Source organism: Lepus europaeus, chromosome X, assembly GCF_033115175.1.
Source record: "Lepus europaeus isolate LE1 chromosome X, mLepTim1.pri, whole genome shotgun sequence".
Classification (NCBI taxonomy): domain Eukaryota; kingdom Metazoa; phylum Chordata; class Mammalia; order Lagomorpha; family Leporidae; genus Lepus; species Lepus europaeus.
This window is the reverse complement of record NC_084850.1, coordinates 43260672-43282088: the sequence shown is the minus strand read 5'-3', so window position 1 is coordinate 43282088 and position 21417 is coordinate 43260672. Positions and strand designations below refer to the sequence as shown.

The 21417-nt window shown below is 46.4% G+C and overlaps 1 protein-coding gene across 1 annotated transcript in view; it reads left to right on the top strand.

The window, feature by feature from the left end:
- Positions 1 to 5686, top strand: part of LOC133752576 (nuclear RNA export factor 2-like) — a 34985-nt gene extending 29299 nt beyond the window's left edge. The window contains exons 21-23 of the mRNA XM_062183025.1: positions 4584 to 4755; positions 5219 to 5332; positions 5492 to 5686. Of these exons, the coding sequence (XP_062039009.1) occupies positions 4584 to 4755; positions 5219 to 5332; positions 5492 to 5686 (481 nt within the window). The remainder of the gene's footprint in view (positions 1 to 4583; positions 4756 to 5218; positions 5333 to 5491) is intronic.
- The last annotated feature ends 15731 nt before the right edge of the window (positions 5687 to 21417 follow it).

Here is a 21417-nt window from a genome sequence, read left to right as displayed (position 1 = left end):
GATATTGGTTGTTGGTTTGTCATATACAGCCTTTATAAGTTTGAGATATGTTCCTTCTGTACCTAATTTTTTCAGGGTTTTTATTATGAAGGGATGCTGAATATTACCAAATGCTTTCTCTGCATCTATTGAGATTATCATATTGATTTTGTTGTAATTTATGACATTTATTAATTGGCAAAGGTCAAACCACCCTTGCATCTCTTAGATAAATTCCACATGATCATGGTATACGATCTTTTTGATGTAGTGTTAGATTTAGTTTGCTAAAATTTGTTGAGAATTTTTGCATCTATATTCACCAAGGATATTGTTCTGTAGTTTTCTTTTTGTGTTGTGTCTTTTTTTGGTTTTGATATCAGAGTGACCCTGGCTGTGTAAAGAGTGATTTTCAGAGTTCCATCCTTTTCAGTATGTTGAAATAGTTTGAGAAGTATTGGAGTTAGCTCCCTTTTAAATGTTTTGTAGAATTCAGTAGTAAAGCCATCAAGTCCTTGACTTTCCTTTGATGGGAGACTTTTAATTACTACTTCAATCTTGTTCTTTTAGGTCTATTTAGATAATCTATATCTTCTTGATTTACTCCTGGTAGATTATATGTATCCATTTCTGTGAGGCCTTCCAGTTTGTCAGCATATGTTTGTTCATAGTAGTTTCTTATGAGCCTTTGTACTTCTGTAGTATTAGCCATAATGTCTCCTTTTTCGTCTCTAATTGTGTTGGAGTGTTTTCTCTGTTTCTCTTTTTCAGCCTGGCTGAAGGTTTATCTATTTTGTTTATCTTCTTAAAAAGCCAGCTTTTCATTTTGTTGACCTTTTGTGTTGATTTTTTTGCTTCAATTTCATTTATTTCTCCTGTGATTCTTATTTTTCCTTGCCTCCCTCCTGCTAATCTGGGATTTGATTTGTTCTTGCTTTTCCTTGAGAAACATTATTAGATAGTTTGAGATCTTTCTATTTGGTCAGTAGAAACACTTATCAGTATATTTTTCCCCCTAGCCTATCAGTTTTGATATATTCTGTTTTCATTTTCATTTGTTTAAAGAAGCTTTTATTTCCTTTTTAGTTTCAGTGATCCATTGGTCATTCAGTAGTATGTCTAATTTCCATGTATCTGTGAATTTTCTACTGTCCTTGTTGATTTATTTACTTTTATTCCTTTGTGGTCTGAGAAGATACATGGTACAATTTCAGTCTTTTTACATTTTCTGAAACTTGATTTGTGGTTAATATGTGGTCTGCCCTAGAAAATGTTGCATGTGGTGATAAGAGTGTGTATTCTGTAGCTGTTGGGTGAAATGTTCTGTAAACATCTGTTAGGTCCATTTGCTCAGGAATATTGCTGAACTCTAATATATCTTTGTTGATTTTTCTGTCTGGATGATATGTCCATTGATGGCAGTGGGATGCTGAAATCCCCACTGTTATTAAATTGGCGTCCATCTCTCCCTTTCAATCTAACAATATTTGCTGTATGTATCTAGGTGGTCTTGTGTTAAGTACATAGTTATAATTATTCTATCTTCTTCCTGAATTGATCCTTTTTTTCAATATATAATGTCCTTCTTAATCTAGTTTTACAGTTTTGGGTTTAAAGTCTGTTTGATCTGAGTATGGATATTCCTGCTTGTTTTGGTTTCCATTTGCATAGTATATCTTTTTTCAAGCTACCACTTTAATTCTATGTCTGTCTTTACCTATGAAGTGTGTTTCTTGTCAGCAGCAAATAGTTGGGTGTTGTTTTCATATCCACTCAGCTAACCTACATCTTTTGACTGGGGTATATTTTCCATTTACATTCAAAGTTAATAATGATAGGTAAAAACTTGTGCTTGTCATTTTTTTTGGTCAGTTACTGATCATGTCTGCTCTGTTAGTGAGTTTGGTACCGTCATGGCTTTTTGTGATGTTCACTTCTAAGGTAGGATGATGTATTGTAAGGCTGAGGGATTTCTCCAGCAGTCATCAGTGTCAGCAGTGTCTACAAGTGCCATCGTTGTCTAGACAGCAGCAGTTTGTGGAGGTAGTAGTATGAATTTGAAGTGGGGCTGAGCTTCCAAAAGTGTGTGTCTTTAGTCCTCAGAGAGTTGGGTCTCAGTTACACTAGTGTTTATGACGACTGTAGCCACATTTCTTGTGTGAGACACGAAGAGGGTTGTCCCCCTTGTGCTGCCAGGCAAGCGTGAGTGCTTCTGGGTCTATAGCACCAGTATCTATAGTCTTTGGACTGTGTGATGTGAGTAGACCTTCCCCATGCCCTGCTGTGCGAACCTGACTGTTACTGGGCTTACGGCAACAAAGAGCTCAAGTTTCAGCACTGAAAGATGCTAACTGGACCTTTTCCCAGTCCCACAAGTTGACTGGCAGGTGTGGGTCTGGAGCACTGGAATGCAGATAGGCTGTTCCCTACGTCCCTCAGGGTAGGTCCTGTTGGCTCTGTCTCCAGGCAGTGGAATGGGGAGGGAAGAGAGGGAGGACAGTGGGTGGATTGCTTTGTTTCTCTTTCTTTACTGGTGGTCAGAGTCTGTGCTGTTTGCAGATCTCATCACTTCCTGACTAAAGTTTTCCCCACAGCGAGTCTCCTCAATTCTAATACTTCATATATAAAACCCTTTTCCTGGCAAGATATGTGCTCCCCTCCCCCAGCCAGGAAGCTGCAGGTGGCAGTGGTTGCTGACACTTCTTTACTAAAGTTTCCCCTCAGACAATCTTCTGGAAATGTGGTTCTTCCCTCTTTGTTTTGAAACTTTTTTCTAGTTGAGGTAGATTCAGAACCTCTTTATTCAACCACCTTGGCCCCCTCCCTTTTTGCTTGTTTAAGCTAGGAGAGGAGTAATTTATTTTTTTAATTTGTTTAAAAGGTATGGCGACAGAGAGCTGCTTCCACTTGTCTGTTTACTCTCCAAATGCCCACAATAGCCATGTCTGGGTCAATCCAAAACCAGGAGCCAAGAACTTGATCCTGGTCTTCCTTGCGGGTACCAGGGACTCAAGTATCTGAGGCATCTTCTGCTACCTTGCTTCGTGTGCATTAGCAGAAAGCTGTATCGGAAGGAGAGGCAGACTGCATCCCAGGCACTCTGACATGGGACGTGGGCATGCAAAGCAGTGTGTTAGCCACTGTGCCAAACACCTGACTCGCTTGGTTTACAACCTCTGTTTTTCTGCTGTGAGTTCCAGTAGCATGGATGGTAGTGACAGACACGGGTTTTTCAAAAGGTTTCCTTCATTGTTGGAGCAGTTCTCATTCTGGCCTTTCATGTGTCCCAGTTAAAGAGTAGCGTTGAGCAAAGGGATGGCATTTCATGATTGATATGTGTGTTCTGTGGTGATGACAGAGGTCACCTGTTCTCCCACTCCAGGTGCCTTGAGGACAACGGATGGAACTACATCAGAGCCAAGAATATCTTCATTACCCTCCTGGTGAGGCCTGGAGGTCTATGGGTGTTGAGGAAGGTGGAGGCCAGGTGACCTGGGGATGGAACTAGGTCCATTGATTCTTCTGACATCCTTACTGCTTCCCTCCAGACCCAGAGCAAGATTCCACAGGAGGCTTTCAGGCACATGCCCTAGAAAGAGCCCTCAGATGCCGTCATCATCTTCATCCACATCACCATCTCTGACTTTTCTCCAGCCTGAGGACACAACCATGACTGGGATTGGAGGCCTGGCTATCCAAGATGGCTAAACTTCACTTGTAGGCTGGTAGCATAACCATCGAAAAGGCCAAATGTTTTGTTCATTTTTCCCACTCAATGTTGCTGTTTATGTTCATAATAAAGAATAGCATTGCATGTCGTGTGTCCTGGGTTGCACTTCTGTCCCAGCCATGAGCCAACAGGGTCAGGCTGAAAGGCCCTGCTACTCCCTTCCGCACGCACTTCTCCCTAGCTGTCCCTAGCAGATACAGCAGGCTTGCCCCCATCAGTAGTTCACCAATGAGTTCCAATGAGAAGGTTGCAGACTTCTAGGGGCTGCCTTTGGAGACAGTGACTCTGTCAGATGTTCTGCCTGGAGGCCTGCAGAAGCATACATGTGGCATGACACAAACAAAGGCTTTGTGAGAGATATCTGCTGGTTCCTGAGGGTTGCGGGAGGAGGGAAGGAAGGAAGGGGGAAGAAGAGGTAAGGAAAGGAGGCAAGAAACACATTTTATTTTTTTTAAAGATTTAGTTGAAAGAGTTACACACAGAGAGAAAGGCAGAGAGAGAGAGAGAGAGGTCTTCCATCTGCTGGTTCACTCCCCAGACGGCTATAACGGCTTGAACTGCACCGATCTGAAGCCAGGAGCTTCCGCCAGGTCTTCCACACAGGTGCAAGGCCCCAAGGACTTGGGCCATCTTCTACTGCTTTCCCAGCCCATAGCAGAGAGCTGGATCGGAAGTGGAGCAGCCAGGACTGGAACCGGAGCCCATATGGGATGCTGGCACTGCAGGCGGCAGTTTAACCACTACGCCACAGCGACGGCCCCAAGAAATACATTTTAAAGTTGACTTCATATTCCTAATCATTTGGACGTTTTCACAGCCTGTGATCAGGTTTATGATTTGCACACAGATGAATGTGACCTGGGCCTTTTCACAGCTCTTACTCGGATTGCATCTGTCCTTCGTACACCGTCCTGTTTGTTCTCCTTCCCGAAGATGCACTGTGCTGGGAGTCTCAAACCTGCAGTGTGGTGCACGTCAGCCCGTGTGCGCAGTGCATTCCTCACAGAGCTCATACTAGGTGCTCCTTGTCCACGCTCTTCACCGAGGTAAGCTGGTAATTTTCACTTCCAGAAAAGGATGTCACAGAATCTCACATTCTGTTGAAATCATTTACATTAAATAAAAATTGAAGTAATTTTTATGTATTTACCTTTATTTAATTTAAAACCAGGGCTGGGACAGACAGGAGCCTGAAACTTAATCTAGGTCTCCCACATGGGTAGCAGTGATCTAAGTACGTGAACCATCTGCTTCTGGCTCCGGCAGTATACATTAGGAGTGGGAACTTGAACCCAGGTACTCTGATACAGGATGCAGGCATCTCAAGTGGTATCTTAACCATGGCACTAAACACATGCCCCAGCGTAGTTTCTGAAATTAAAATAGTAATGGTACAAAGTCTTCACGTTGCAGCCTGTACACAATGTAAGTGAGATATCACCAGTTTACAAATTATGCCTCCACTTTGCCTTTGTCATAGCTTGTTTCCTACCACTTGTCACTTTTCAGTACTTTATGTTGAATACTTTCTGGATCCTTATGTTGGAGTGTGGATCTCTTCAAAATATGGACGGGAATAGTCGTCATTACATAAAGCATAATGACAACGTTCTTCTTCACGTGGTACCTCAATGGTCAAAGAAAAGCGTCTATAACTCTCTACACTCGGGTCTTCTCACCTAGGGAACAGATAGATAGATGGGCAGCGCAGAAGCAGCCTCCGTTGGCCTGGGACAGCAGTCCGCGTCTTGCTACCTGCGACACCACTACATGCTCTCCTAGGCGGTGCCAACCGGCCCCACCCCGCGAAGGGAGGGGTCGGTACAAAGAGAACTGGGTCCTGAAAACAGGGTGTGCCGGAAAGGTGGCAGCCCCCTCGCCAGTCATACCACGCACGTTGGAAGGGAACCCTGCGCTACACCAGGTGTAGGCGGGGTTTGGCACGTGCGGAGCAGCTCCCGCGCTGCCATCTATTGAAAAGTCAGCCCTGACTCAAGGGTTTGTCCCGCGGGCCTCCCCGAGCACGGGGCTGGCGGGGAGGGGTGGTGGCGGGTCGCCTCTTTCCTTCCTCCCCTCCGGGCAGCAAACCCATCCTGGAGGCTGCCAAGGCGCCAGCACGCGCCGGGGCAGCGGGGTGCGGCCTGGGGTGGGAGGAGCGGCGGGGGAAATGGGAGCTGCGCGGCCAAGAGGGCAAGCGTGCACGTGCACGCGCCCCGCCCGCGGCCAGACCAGGGGGCCGCGCCGTGGGGAGTGGGGTCCCACGGTCCAGCGTCCAGCCCGCCCATCCCCCCCCCCCCCAACCCTCGGCCCGATCGGGGCAGAGGCAAAGCCGCGAGTCTCCAGCCTCGCGCCCCTAAACTCCACCAGCGCTCGCTCGTCCCAGGTGTGGCACCGGCCCTGGCTCAGAGAGTCTGGGGAGCTGCCACAGGTCGGCCCTCCGTGCCCTCTTCTCCATCTTCTCCGCCCGCCGTGCCTTTTCCTCACGACCCTGTGAGGGGCACGCCCCTGGGTCAGGGACCGGGTCAGAGGAGGCTGATACACCAGAGAAGAGTGGGGGTTGGGGAGACTTCCTGCGGGTGGTCCACCTGACACTTTCTGCAGGCAGTGGGTGTGCCTACCAGGCCCTTCTGGCTCTTTAAAAAACAAACAGGTAATGTGGGATAAAGCCCTGGATGCAGCAGCCACATCCCCTATGGCCTCAGATTCTGGTCCGAGCTGCTCCACTTCAAATCCAGCTCTCTGCTATGGCCTGGGAAAGCAGTGGAGGATGGCCCAGGTCCCTGGGCCCCTGCACCCGCGTGGGAGACCAGGAGGAAGCTCCTGGTGCCTGGCTTTGGATCCGCACAGCTCCTGCCTTTGTGGCCATCTGGGGAGTGAACTAGCAGATGGGAGACCCTCTCTCTGTGTATCCACCTCCTTCAATAACTCTGGTTGTCAAGTAAATAATACAATAATTATTGCTTCTTACAAAAAACTCACTTCACCTCTAAGGCCATGCCTAGAGTGAGAGGGTAGAGTACGATGCTCCATGCCGATGGAATAAAAGAGCAAGAGTGGCCATCCTTCCATGAAATGAAGCAGATTTATTTTTTTTTAACTTTTATTTAATGAATATAAATTTCCAGTGTACAGCTTATGGATTACAATGGCTTCCCCCCCCCCATAACTTCCCTCCCACCCGCAACCCTCCCCTCTCCCGCTCCCTCTCCCCTTCCATTCACATCAAGATTCATTTTCAATTCTCCCTTATATACAGAAGATCAATTTAGTATACATTAAGTAAAGATTTCAACAGTTTGCACCCACATAGAAACACAAAGTGAAACATACTGTTTGAGTACTAGTTATAGCATTAAATCACAATGTACAGCACATTAAGGACAGAGATCCCGCATGAGGAGCAAGTGCACAGTGGCTCCTGTTGTTGACCCAACAAATTGACACTCTAGTTTATGGCGCCAGTAACCACCCTAGGCTGTCGTCATGAGTTGCCAAGGCTATGGAAGCCTACCAAGTTTGCCGACTCTGATCATATTTAGACAAGGTCATAAAAGACAGAGTGAGGATAGTAACCAATGATCCTAAGAGTGGCATTTACCAGGTCTGAACAATTATACAGCATTAAGTGGGGAAGAGGACCATCAGTACACACAGGTTGGGAGTAGAGCCATTGGTGGTAGAGTAGAGGTTATGATTACAAAGGAATGAGGCCCAAGTGCACTAGACAGGGTCTAGAACAAAGAGTCATTATTAGAGGAGCTAAGAAAGGTGCTGTCTAAGCTACAATTAAGTTTTCTGATTGAGAGGCAAATAGAACCTGATAGAAGGGGCTTGATAATAATCTGGTGGGCTTTAGGCCTTGTAAATTCAGAGGCCCAGACCTATCTATCTCTTCACATGGGGTATATCCTAAGGGAGGTGTGAACCTCCTAGGGGAAGGCACTCTGTTGACTTTCATTACTTGGCTGGCCTGGGAGGAGAGCTGGCCAGGTAAAGGCAGGTGGCATCTCTAACAAGAAATTTACAGTTCTGCCTGCAATGTTGCTGACCCTACTTGACCATCCCCTCAGCTGCAGTGGTCACTTTGGAAGTTGGGCTGAGTGAAGGGCTTTTCAGCTTAGAGCCAATAAGATCTGTGGCTCTGACCTGGGCATCCTTCGACTCCAGGGCAGGCCCATTTCCAGTGATCCAACTCTTGGCAGAGCTGCCAGGGCGCTTCACAAGCTGACTTCTGCTGAAGCCCAGGCTTACCACATTGAAAGCCACTGCAGTGGACTGGCCTGTTGGGTCTGCTTGAGGGCAGATCACTGTACAGATCAGCCATTAATAGGCCTGCCACCCATTGCTTCTGGTGCCGAGCTTTCTTTTCCTCCTGGTTTGTGTTAAAGCAGACCAGAGGATGCAAGTCAAGGGAGTGCCCGTTTCCCATCTCTAATCTTCGGTGGCCTGAACTACAAGTCTATAGTCACAGGCATGTTCTGTAGTAGTTTTTCTAAGGTAGACAATGCCCATGAGGAAAATTATATTCTCACTTTAAAACTTTCTTTCCCTTTGGTCTGAAAGGGAGGTTTTTTCTACTTACTGTATACTTCGCTGATGGCGAAGTGAATCTAGCTATGAGATTATTATTTGAGTTCTTATTTTGGCTATGCTATTACAGAAAAATGTTAGCCATCTCTTTTATAAGGTCTAAAGATTAAATTGTGCGTCCTACAGATTCCTTCATAATAGAATTAGTTTCCTACCTTGAAGAGAATAGAGAAATGAAAGAACAAGTTGGGCTTAGAATAGAGAAATGAGGGAGCAAGTCCTAGATCGCTTGCTGACAATAGCAATATCACATGAATACTTAGCAAACCGTTTCAACCATTAGATAACAACTTAAGAAAACATTTACCAGAAGGTCCAATGCCTTCTATAAATTTTAAGAATCATGTATTTGAAAACACCTCTTAAATATCTAACATGGTGTAGTTTGTTTAGCCAGTAAACTTAAGCACAACCATCTAAAATGTTTTTAGTTTCTTTCTACCAACAAGTCTAAAACATATGATACACAGATTCAGGTCCCACAAATTAAAATGTATCTTTCATTGATTTTAGCAGCTTAAATTTATGGACAATCTTATCTATAAGCCATTTAAAATAAAACTCTAAATAAAATTTCCCCATGTGGACATACAATATGTACACACATATAACATAGCATAGTAGACCAATATAGCAATTTTAATAATAGCTTTTAAAATCTTTAACTCTTTTTGTAGATTGCCAATTGATTTGAATTGCTTTTTCTTTTTAGTAACCTCAGTTAACCATACTTTCTCTCAGTTGGTACTGTTAATACATTATTGGCTTCATCTGTTTACAGAGCCATCCCAAAGTACTGAATACAATAAAAGTGGCTGGAAAAAGTCCATAGGAACCTATAGGAGGACAGCTAAACACAGAACCAACAACGCTTTAGTTTTATGAGCAGCAAATCATATATATCTGTGGATGACAAAAGACTTTAAGTTGCCATGTTTAAAATTATAAACTCATCAACCAACAAGAGGCACTTGCTTACTTCACAGTATTTTTGAAAGCACCTGTAGGATTTTACAAGTATTTAACCCTTTAAGCCTCTGGGGCTTTCTCATTAAGATAACTATCATGTCTAGTAACACAAGATCATTAGACTTTTTAATTCTCAAACATTTGTATTAATAGCATTTTCCATTATAGAAACTTAAAGTCTGGTACCACATCACATCTTGACAGTACTTCTAATATACTCCAAATAGACTGATTAGTTGGTGTCTCTATAAGATGAGAGACATAGGTCCTTCGATTTTTTCAGTTGGGCCCAAACTGGAAAAACCAAAGTCCAGGATTTACTGGAAATTTTAGAGACCAGATTGTTTGAAACTTTGATTTTTTGAATGCCTGTCAAGAATGCCAAGAAGGCTCAAAATCCAAAATATCTGGTTGAACTAAGATTTCTTAAAATCATGACATAACATAGACCAAATTTGATCATTGTTACAAGGTGATTATTCAAATTTTTGAAAAAAGCACATATTTAAATAACCCATAGCTCTTAATAAAAATTCAGCTGTTTTTGAACAATTAGAATTTAACAGACATCAAGAGAACATAATAGATTACTTTAACACATTGCTTTAACAGAGCATCAGAGTTTAATTCTATGTCAAAGAGAAATTGAGCTTCCTGTGATCTTTTGCTGTGAGGTTTCCTTCCTTTACCTTCTTTCATATTGGTGACCATGTTTCTGTGTTTCTGTGTGTAACACATCTTTAAGCATCTTTTGCAGGGCAGGGTGAGTGGCAACAAATTCTTTCAGTTTCTGTTTGCTATGAAAAGTCTTAATTTCACCTTCATTCACAAATGAGAGCTTTGCAGGATATAGTATTCTGGGCTGGCAGTTTTTCTCTCTTAGTACCTGGGCTATGTCTCGCCATTCTCTCCTGGCTTGTAGGGTTTCTGATGAGAAGTCAGCTGTAAGTCTAATTGGAGATCCTCTAAGAGTGATCTGACGTTTCTCTCTTGCACCTTTTAGGATCTTTTCTTTATGTTTCACTGTGGTGAGTTTGATTACAACATGTCGTGGTGAGGATCTCTTTTGGTCATGTTTATTAGGGGTTCTATAAGCTTCCTGTACTAAGATGCCTCTGTCCTTCTCCAAACCTGGGAAATTTTCTGCTAGTATCTCACTGAAAATGCCTTCTAATCCTTTCTCCCTCTCCATGCCTTCAGGAACTCCTAGAACCCGAATGTTGGGTTTTTTAATAGTATCCTGTAGATTCCCGACAATATTTTTTAGATTTCTAATTTCTTCTTCTTTTCTTTGGTTTGCCTGTTTCCTTTCCTGTGCTCTGTCTTCTAAGTCTGATATTCTCTCTTCTGCTTCGCCCATTCTGTTTTTAAGGCTCTCTAATGTGTTTGTCATTTGATCTATTGAACTCTTCATTTCATTATGATTTCTAGTCACTATCAGAGTTTCTTGTTCCACTAGTTGTTTCATTTCATTTTGATTCCTCCTTAATATTTCACTTTCACGAGAGAGATTTTCTATCTTGTCCATGAAGGATTTCTGTAGTTCAAGAATTTGTTTTTGAGAACTTCTTAATGTTCTTATCAATTTTTTGAGATCTGCTTCTTGCATTTCTTCGATCTCATCATCTTCATAATCTTGAATTGGGGTGTCTTTTTCATTTGGGGGCGTCATAGTGTCTTCCTTGTTCTTGTTAGCTTGGTTTTTGCGTTTGTTGTTTGGCATGTTGGAGATATTTGGTTTCTTCACTGTGGTGTTTTTTCTAGTTACACTATGGCTCTATATTAAGTGGACTGTCTGCTTTCGGTGGAGCCTTAGAGGCTTGAGATGAGTGTGGACTGAGAGCTGTGTTTGGTTCCTCAGGGTTGAGGGTGTGTCAAGGATGACACTCCCAGGTTAGGTGTGGTAAATCTCTCTTTCTTTTTTTGATTTAAAAGGGAAGGAATTCCGCACAGCTGAACGTAATTGGAGGTAGTTAGCAGGCAAATGATATACCCACAGGAGCCAGAGATCGGAAGCTCTTTCCCAAGGACCACACAGGGAATCTCTGCTGCCCTCAGTGTGGGCTCCAATTCTCCTGCAGTCTCCCACTGGGTTGCCAAGTTAGATGCTAATCTCCTGTTATTTCACCCCTCCCCCCAGAGTCAGGTTTTTCTGCTAGGCTCAGGGCTGGTGCAGACCTGAGGTCGCCCTGCTTATGACGTATGTCCAAAATGGCGCCTGCTCTTTGTCTTGCTCGCCTTTGAGGGGTGAGCGGAGAGAGAGAAACTTGTGTCCGTATCAGTCACTTTTTTTATTTTTTTCTCTCTCTCTTCTAGTTAGCCTGGTGAACTTTTCCCCACGGAGTTTCAAGCCTCGTTCCCTCTAGCCTCCTCTTTCCGCTTGCCTGCTGGTATCTCGGGCTATGGAGGTTCGGCTCACCTCGCGTTCCAGCGCTGGTGCGTTGAGTCTGCCGCTGGTGTCCCGAACTTGGGCTCCCACGCTCTCCACGCAGGTCCACTGTGAATCACTAGTTCCGGAAGAGTTTCCTCTGCTGTTTCATCCCCTACTATTCCTTGACCCTGCAGTATCTCCACTTATATTAAACTTTCTCTCCCCCTGGACTAAGTGTGCTCCCTGCCTATTCCGCCATGTTGCCCCTGCCCGAAATGAAGCAGATTTAAAATCTGAGGCAGTGCACAGGGAAAAAGGAAGGGCACTATAGCATGATAAAGCCCCCATTTCAGCAAGAAGGACTAACACTCCCTGGGGCAGCAATTGGGTCTAGTGGTTAACTTGCCACCTGCTGCTACATCAGAGTGCCTGGTTTGAGTCCTGGCTCCGTGTCAGACGCAGCTTCCTACTGTCGTGTGACCCTGTGGGGCATTAGATGATGGCTCGAGTACTTGGGCTCTAATACTCATAGGGGAGACCTGAATTGAGCTCCAGATTCCTGGTTGTGGCCTGGCCCAACCCTGAGTGTTGCGGGAATTTGGGGAGTGAACCAGCACATACAAGATTCTCTCTCTGTCAGTTTCTCTCTCTGTTTCTGCCTTGCAAAAAAATGCAAAGCGTTTAAAAAGAATTACTAAATAAAGAAGAAAACACCTGTCACAACATAGGCACCCAATACTGGAGCACTCGAATACATGACACAAGTATTAATATACCACGAGGGAGACAGACTCTAAAACAGTAAGAATAGATTACTCTAACACTCCTTTATAACTAGACAGAAAACCAACCAACTGTAGAGTCCTATTGCATCGGATCAATTAGATATCTACAGAATGTTCCATTCACTAGCTTCAGATTACCCATGGGACATGTAAACATGGACCATTCTCCAGGACAGAGCACAGGGTGGGTCACAAAATAATTCAAAACAAATTCTTTTAAAGATGGATTTGTTTGAAAGGTAGAGGGACAGGAAGGCAGAGACAGAGACAGACAGAGAGGTCTTTCATCCACTGGTTCACTGCCCAGATGGCCGCAACAGGTGGGGTTGGAACAGACCGAAGCCGCGAGCCAGGAGTTTGTTTACTTTAAAATTATGGATTAAGCTTTAATTATTTACTTGAAAGAGTCACGGGGAGGGGGGATCTTCCACCCGCTGGCTCACTGCATTCGGTGACACTGTCCGGCTGCTTAAGAGCTTTACACGGCATGACTCCCTCAATGACAGCACTCCGCTCCGTGTACTGCTCCCGTGAGCCCATGCCCCGTAAGCGCTCTGCTGGAGAAATCCGGTGTTGCACGGGAACCCTTTCTTCCTTTGGTGGCCATATCCCAAAGGCGGGAAGCTCCAACCTGGAGCACGCCAGGGTACTCGCTGTCCCCTAGACGGCCAAGTAAAGCAAAGTGGGAAGGAGGAGGCTGTTACTCTTCCTAGCCCCCTAACCTGCACCACAGGAATTTGGGGCAGATGTGGTGCAGCTGGTTAAGCCACCTGAATCCCACATCAGAGACCACTTGGAGTCTCAGCTGCTCCACTTCCCATCCAGCTTCCTACTAAAGCACCGGGAAATCTGCAGAGGCTGGCCAAGCACTTGGGTGCAAGATGGGAACGGAGGCCCTGGCTCTTGGTTTTGGCCTGGCCCAGTGCTGTCTGTCGCAGCCATTTGGGAAGGGAAGCGAAGCAGCAGTGGGAAGATCCATCTCTCTCCTTGCTCCCTCTTTCTCTTTCTCTCTCTCCCTCTCTCTCTCTCCCTCCATCCCTCCCTTCATCTCCCTCTCCCTTTCTTTCTCTGTTGCTCTTCCTTTCTAATAAATACAAGAAACGTTTAAAGAGAAAGATAGTGACGTAATGCTAGCAGGGCCCACTTTCTAGGGGTTAGGGGGGGTGCCTGCGGCACGACATTCCTGTCCGCCTTGTAACAGGATCTAGGTGTGATGACCACTGTTGTGTGTTGTCTGGAGTAAGTGCCAGGGCCGAGGTATTTAGTTAACCATGAGTGAATAGTTTTAGATGGGACAACCGTTGAAGTCAGTAGGCTGGGAGTGAAGCAGTTTGCCCTGCTTCATATGTGGTGGGCCTTAGCTAATCAGTTGAAGGGCTGATGAGTAAAAGGCTGACTCCCCCAAGCAGGAAGAAATTCTGACAGCACGCTGCTTTTGGACGCAAACTGCGGCTCTTTGTTGGTTCTCCAGCCTGCCAGCCTTCTCAGCAGACTGTGAACTTTGCAGGCCTTATGGTCGCTTTAGCTGAGTGTGTAACAGAGATACACACGCACTCACAAACAGGCGTCTCATTCCCTCTGTTTCTCTGGAGAACCCTGTTTAAGGTGCCAGGAAGTGAGGCAGTTGCAGTGCCATGGATCACACTTTGGGTGACCAGAGAGTAGTGGACACACGGCCTCATCTGTAACAACATCCAATTCAGAATTGTTTGCGAGAGCAAGACCGTAGATGAAGACCATTTCCACCAACAGGGGTTCAAATGGACATGGCAATCCATGCTTGTGTGGAATAATATACAGCAGTGAAAATGAATCCCCTGAGCCTACAAAAGGTATGCCTTATATACATCTGAGAAATGTACTGTGAAATGAAATTATTCAGTGGAGGACGAGGGCACCTACATATAAAAACTATATATATACATAACATATTTATTTTAGACATTTTGTCTAAAATCTCTATGCAGTCTGCATACCAAGAACTTCACTTGTGTGGGCAGATAAATGAATGATTCTCTGATCACACTCAGAGCCAATGTCCAAGTTAACAACAAAATGTTATTAGTACCCCAAGAGTCCTAACTATTCTACCACCTCCGGTTCCTTATTGTTCACGTAGGAAACGAGAGTATATTGTCATTTTAGAGGGTATGATTCCGTGAGAGGATATTTCTGTACAGATACTAAGTGATATGACATTCACACAGTTTGTATACTCTCTCTGTTACCTACCAGAAATCGAGGAAAAAGCGTGCTTATTTCCCTCTTTTGCTCTGCCTTATTCCCCTTATCATAATGAGCTCCTGTTGTATCTATTCTGTTGCATTGGCAGGATTTCATTCTTTTTATGGCTGAGTAATCTTCTGTGGTGTATGGGTACAGCACATTTTCTTGATCCAGTCATCAGTTGCTGCCCATCTAGGTCGATTGTGTATCTCGGCTACTGTGAATGGAGCTGCTATCAACCTGGGAGTGCAGGCCATTGTTCCATGTGCTGACTTCACTTCCTTTGAATATATTCCCAGGAATGGGACAGCTGCATTATTGAAGATGTGGGTACCAGTTGGAGTTTTGGCTGTTCCGCTTGTGATTCAGCTCCTTGGTAATGCACACGGGAAAACAGTGGAAGATGGCCAAGTCCTTGGGCCCCTCACCTTGTGGGAGACCTGGAAGAAGCTCCTGGCTCTTGGCTCCGGATCGGCCCAGCTCTGGCCATTGCAGCCATTTGGTAAGTAAACCAGCGAATAGAAGACCTCTCTCTCTGTCTTTCTCTCTCTGCCTCTCTGTACCTCTGACATTGAAATGAATAAATAAATCTTTAAAAAAGTTTTGAGTGTTGTGTTTTAATTATTTATTTAAAGGCAGAGTTACAGAGAGAGAGAGGGAGAGACAGAGTAAGATTGATCTTCCATCCACTGGTTCGCTCCCCACATGGTTGCAAGGGCCAGCGCTGGGCCAGGCAGAAGCCAGGAGTCAGGATCTTCTTCCGGGTCTCCCACCTGGGTGCAGGGGCCCAAGGACTTGGGCCATCCTCTGCTGCTCTCTCGGGTGCATTAGCAAGGAGCTGGATTGGAAGTGGTGCAGCTGAGACCCCAACCAGTGTCCATTAGGATGCCAACGCTACAGGCAGCACATCAACTAGGCCACTAGGCTACAACACTGCCCCATCGTGTTGTCATTTTTGTTCGTTTCTAGAAATATTTTTATTCCTCAACAGCCACCCACTGTTGATTCAGGAGCTTGTTGTTCAGTCCCCATGTATTTGTCTATGTCCTATAGATTCTTGTCTCGTTACTTTGCGGCTTCACGCCACTGTGGTCAGAAAAGGCACTTGCTATGATTTCTTTTTCTTTTCATGACTTGAGACTTGTTTTGTGGCCTACTGTATGGCCTGGCCTAGAGAATTTTTCCTGCATTATGCAAAGCAAGTATATGCTCAGCTGGGGGATGAAACTCCTGGGAATACATACGGAAATGTTCTGTAGATACAAATGGGTTCATGTGGCCTGTGGTGTAGGCTAGCTCTGTTGTTTGCTGGTTTGTTTGTGTGGTTTGATCTGTCCATTGCTGAAAGTGGGGTGTTGAATCCCCCATTGCTGTTGTATTGGAGCTGCTATCTCCCTTCAGATCCATTAACAGTTGTGGGATAAAGCTCAGTGCCCTACCACTGAGTGCATGTATGTTTGCTGTGGTCACATCTGTTGCAGTGGAACTGCTATCTCCCTTTAGATCCATTAATGTTTGATTTTTTTAAAAGATTTATTTTATGCATTGAAAGACAGAGTTACAGAGAGAGGTAGAGACAGAGAGAGAGGTCCTCCATCTGGTGGCCCACTCCCCAAATGGCTGCAACGGCCAGAGCTGCGCCAATCCAAAGCCAGGAGCCAGGAGCCTCCTCTGGGTCTCCCACACAGGTGCAGGGGCCCAAGGACTTGGGCCATCTTCTACTGCTCTCCCAGGCCGTAGCAGAGAGCTGGATCAGAAGAGGAGCAGCTGGGACTCAAACTGGCGCCCATTTGGGATGCCAACGTTTCCGGCCAGGGCCTTAACCTGCTGCACCACGGCACTGGCCCCCTAACGTTTGTTTTATGAAACTCAGTGCCCTACCACTGGGTGCATATACGTTTGCTGCGGTCACATCTTCTTGTCTCATTGTTCCCTTAATCTAATCCTTATGTCCTGATCTGTCTCCTTTAACAGTTTTTGTCTTAAAGTCTGTTTTGTGTAATATGAGTGTAGCTACTCTTGCTCCCTTTGGATTTCTATTTAATGGAATTCCTCAATCCAGGCTTTTCCTTTCAGGCTGTGCGTAGCTTTACTTGTGAAGTGCGTTTCTTGTAGGCAGCAGAGATGGGTCTTTTTTTTTTTTTTTTGACAGGCAGAGTGGATAGTGAGAGAGACAGAGAGAAAGGTCTTTCTTTCTTTATTTTTATTTTTTTTATTTTTTTTTATTTTTGATAGGCAGAGTGGATAGTGAGAGAGAGAGAGACAGAGAGAAAGGTCTTCCTTTTTGCCGTTGGTTCACCCTCCAATGACCGCTGCGGCCAGCGCACCGCCCTGATCCGAAGCTTGGAGCCAGGTGCTTCTCCTGGTTTCCCATGCAGGTGCAGGGCCCAAGGACTTGGGCCATCCTCCACTGCCTTCCCGGGCCATAGCAGAGAGAGAGCTGGCCTGGAAGAGGGGCAACCGGGATAGAATCCGCCCCCCCCAACCGGGACTAGAACCCGGTGTGCCGGCACCGCAAGGTGGAGGATTAGCCTGTTGAGCCACGGCACCGGCCTAAGGGTCTTGTTTTAAATGTAATCTGTATCTTTTCATTAGAGAATTCAGTCCGTTTACGATCAATATCGTTGATATTAAGGACTTGGTCCTGGCGTTGTCCCATGCGTATTTCTAGTATTTGTTTGGAATCTCCTTTGCTCTTTCTCTAGGCGGTTTTCTGTCTTCGCATTCTCTCATGATACTGATTGGTTGTCTGTGTGGAGTGCAAGCTTCAGTACCCCTGGAACAGATGGCCAGGGGGGGAAGTTTGCTTCTGAAGGTCTTTGTTTCACCTCCATCTTTGAACGAGAGCCTTGCTGGGCAAAGCACTGTGAGTTGGCGGTTTTTGTCTTTTCGATCTGGGACAGTTTCCTGGCTGAGAAATCTGTCAATTTGACGAGAGTTCCTTTAAAGGTGGTCTGGGGGGGCCGACGTTGTGGCATCGTGTATAAGGCTGCTGCCTGCGACACTGGTATCCTCTGTGGGTGCTGAGTGCCGACTGCTCTTCTTCCCATCCAGCTCCGGGCCCATGCGCCTGGGAACGAAGAAGACCATCCCAGTCCTCGGCCCCTGCTGCCCATGTGGGAGACCCAGAAGAAACTGCCGCTCCTGGCTGTGGCCCGGCCCAGCGCTAGCCGTTGTGGCCATCTGCGGAGTGAACCAGTCGATGGAAGATCTCTCTCTAACTTTGCATTCCAAATAAGTAAAATATTTTTTTTTAAATAGGTGATCTGGCATTTCTCTCTTGCAAATTTAGGATATTCTCATTATGTTTTGCTTTGGCAAGTTTGACCCTAATGTCTGTGGTGCTGAGGGTTGTTCTAATCAGGCCTATTTGAGGTTCTCTGCCCTTCCTGTATTTGGATGCCAATATCTTTCTCCTAATTGGGGGAATTTTCTGCTATTATTTCACTGAATAGGTTTTCCAAGACATTTTTCCATACCTTTGGAACTCCTAGAACTCATATATTGGATCGTTTGATCGAACACTATTTTGGTCACTTCTACTTCCTTCTTTCTTCTTGCTTGCCTGCCTGCCTGCCTTTTCCTCCCTCCCTCCCCCTCCCTTCCTTCCTCCCTTCCTTTCTTCATTTTTTAAAAGATTTATTTTTTGTGAAAGGCAGAACTATAGAAGGGCAGGGAGAGACAGAGAGACAGAGGGAGAGGCCCTCCATCCACTGGTTCGCTGCCCAAATGGCTACAACAGCTGGGCTTGTGCCAGCTGAAGCCAAGGCTGGAATTCTTTATTTTATGTATGTATGTATGTATTTATTTATTTTTAGTTTTTTTAATTTTTAAAAGATTTATATGTCTATTTGAAAATCAGGGTTACAGGGAGGCCTAGAGAAAGAGAGAGAGAGAGAGGCCTTCCCTCTGCTGGTTCACTCCGTAAATGGCCACAACAGCCAGAACTGGGCTGTTCCAGTGCCAGGAGCCAGGGGCTCTGCGGGGCCCCCATGTGGGTGCAGGGGCCCAGGGACTTGGGCCATCTTCTGCTGCTTTTCCAGGAGCAATAGCAGGGAGCTGGATCACAAGTGGAACAGCTGGTGCTGACTGAGATATTTAAAAACAACTGTCTTCTACGTTGGAAATTCTTTCTTCCCCTTCACCAAATCTGTTGTTACAGCTTTCCACTACACTTTGGTTTGACTCCCTGAATGCTTCATTTCTAATGTTTTCTCATATCTCTACTTGTAGAATTTCTTGTTCGTGTCGTATACCGATTCGCATGTTTCATGTAATGGTGTCACTGTGTTTTTGAGACACCTGACAATCATTCATCTGCGTTCTTTTCAGTCATTCAGGCAATCTGCCCTTCTTCACGGTCCAGTGTTAATGTATTGCTGTGTTCCCTATGCAGTGCTATGTTGCCTTCCTAGTTCACCTTCCTCGGGGTTCTGCATTGATTTTTGCACATCTCGGGTATCTCTTGTGGAGACATTTCTCTAAGCGACGGCTCTACTCCTGGAAGTGAGTCTGTGGTCTGGGTGGAGTGTCTGAGGCTTCCACTTGAGTTCCAGAGGAGTGCGGAGTGGGACCAGGGAGCTCTGGCCAGTGAATGTGGGTGGGACACGAGTTGGACAATTGGAGCAGCCCTGGCTAGAGTCAGCAGGGAGACGAGACGTGCAGCTGCCTAGTGTAGCCATAGTGCCAGCCGTGCCGTGTGCCAGGGTGAACCAGCTGATTCACAGCCTAGAGTTAGCTCATGGTTGCAGGGGCCCTCACCCACCCCGGGGTGTCACCGTCCAGAGCACCAGCCCACTCCGCTGTGCGTCCCAACCCCTCTGGGAGAAGCATCCCTAGCATTCAGGGGATTCCAGGTGTCCCCAGTGAGAGCAGGGCGGTGCTCGGGAACACAGCTGCAGTCGGTGCTACTCTCAGCTCTGTGGCCTGTGCCCAGAACTCCCACAGCCACAGGGTGCAGGGGGTCCACTCTCCACCATGCAAGCTGCCCTGGCCCAGACCCTGACCCTGACCCTGACCCTGACCCTGACCCTGACCCTGACCCTGCTGGCCTCTTGCAGCTGCAACACTGCCTGCTGTTCCCTGAAGCAAGACAGAGTTCAGCGCCTATTCCATCACAGCACAGGGGGTCTGGTCCTTTGATAGGGGAGAGGAAGAAGGCAGTGTGGCCTCCCTTCCTGGAGCCAAATGTCGCCCCAACCCCTAGCAGCTCCCGCAGCTGGGCTTGAAGTCGGGGTGGGGGGGCATTGGGGGGCGTGGGATTCTTGCTCAGGTAAAGCCAGCGGTGTCTGGGGCTGTGTCAGCCTCCTCTCACCTCATCCTGGCAACGTGACACTTCCCAGCTGAGAGCCAGTCCCACAGGCCCAGGAAAAGGTGCCGGGCGGCCAGCGCCGGCTTGTCTGTCCTCTCGCCTCACTCTGCCACATCTCTCTCCTGTTCTGTCCCTTCTCCACAGAAACTTGCTCTCCTCAGCCCTCTGGGAACTGGGTTCTTCACCGTGGTTCTCTGTATCTGCATGTGGCTGAGGTCATTGAGGCTTCCCACTGTTCAGCCAGCATGGATCCCCGCCCCAGCCCCCGGGATCTAGACATGAAATCTTAAAGAATGTTCTCACTCCCAACACGCCTATAACACAACACATGGAGATAAAGATACGTTCTTATGGGTATTCGGACACATCGCACGGGGGCAGGCAAAGAAATGTACAATTGAGGTATGGGCTGGAAGCCTTTGTCCAGCTCATTGCTTAACCTGGGTGGTGAGCACATAGATGTTACTTTTATCGCTCTCTATAGCACCTTGTCTATTTGACAGGTTCTATAGGTAACAAACAAATCTTTTTCACATCAGCCTAGCGTATGCACTTGTCCCATTCTAGGACCCTGCATCTCAAGGCACTGATGGCGAAAGCTCCACCTGTCTCAGTCTAATTATGTCTCCGAGTCTATTCATGCACTTTCTAGAGTCTTCCTTTAATATGTGTATCAGCCAGTCTCTTGCCCTGCATGGTGTGGTCGCAGCAACAGGGCACAGTCACGTTAGCTGACAATGCCAAGTTGCCCACGTGCTCTCTTTCTGAGGGGTGGGAGGAGCGATGAGAACCACATACTGAGAAGTGTATTCAGTGCCAGAAGGTGCTGGGCCTTGCCCTCAGAGCGTTCATCTGCACTGCATCTCTGAGGGGCAGCTACCGCCCCAGTTCCCTTTAGCACAAGCGGAAGGTGTTTCCCTGTTTTGTGTTCAAATACATGCAATACATCCTCGTCTTGCAGAGTAGACAGAGACTCAGAGCGTGGAAACTGCTTACTCAAGACTGTGATCCCTCACCTAAAGATCCAAGTGCAGGTGCAGCTGTATCTGGCCCTAAAGCCCATGCCGTGCCCAGTGCTCTGAGCTGGGGCTGGGGAGAGCGCAGGAGACGGGGCTCACTCGAGGTCCTGGAGAGACTGGGTCCAGGTGTTGCTTGTTTGCTTTGATGACCTTATTCAAGGGTTTGATTGGAAACTGCTCCTCAGGTACCAAACAAGGAGGACAGTAAGGGGACAGGAAACCACCTGAAAAAGGCCCAATTATTCTTTTCTTCCCTGTCTCAAAGTTCCTCACTTAATTCATCTCCCCGACAGAGAAATGCCACCACAGGTTACGCGTTTGGCGAATCCCTGTGACTTTGTGTTTCGTGGCTGCATTTCTAGCCCTATGCTACAGTAGGTGTAGTCTTGGGCCGTTCAGAGGCCATTTCTCTTGGGGGAGGGAGGATGCAGCACAAG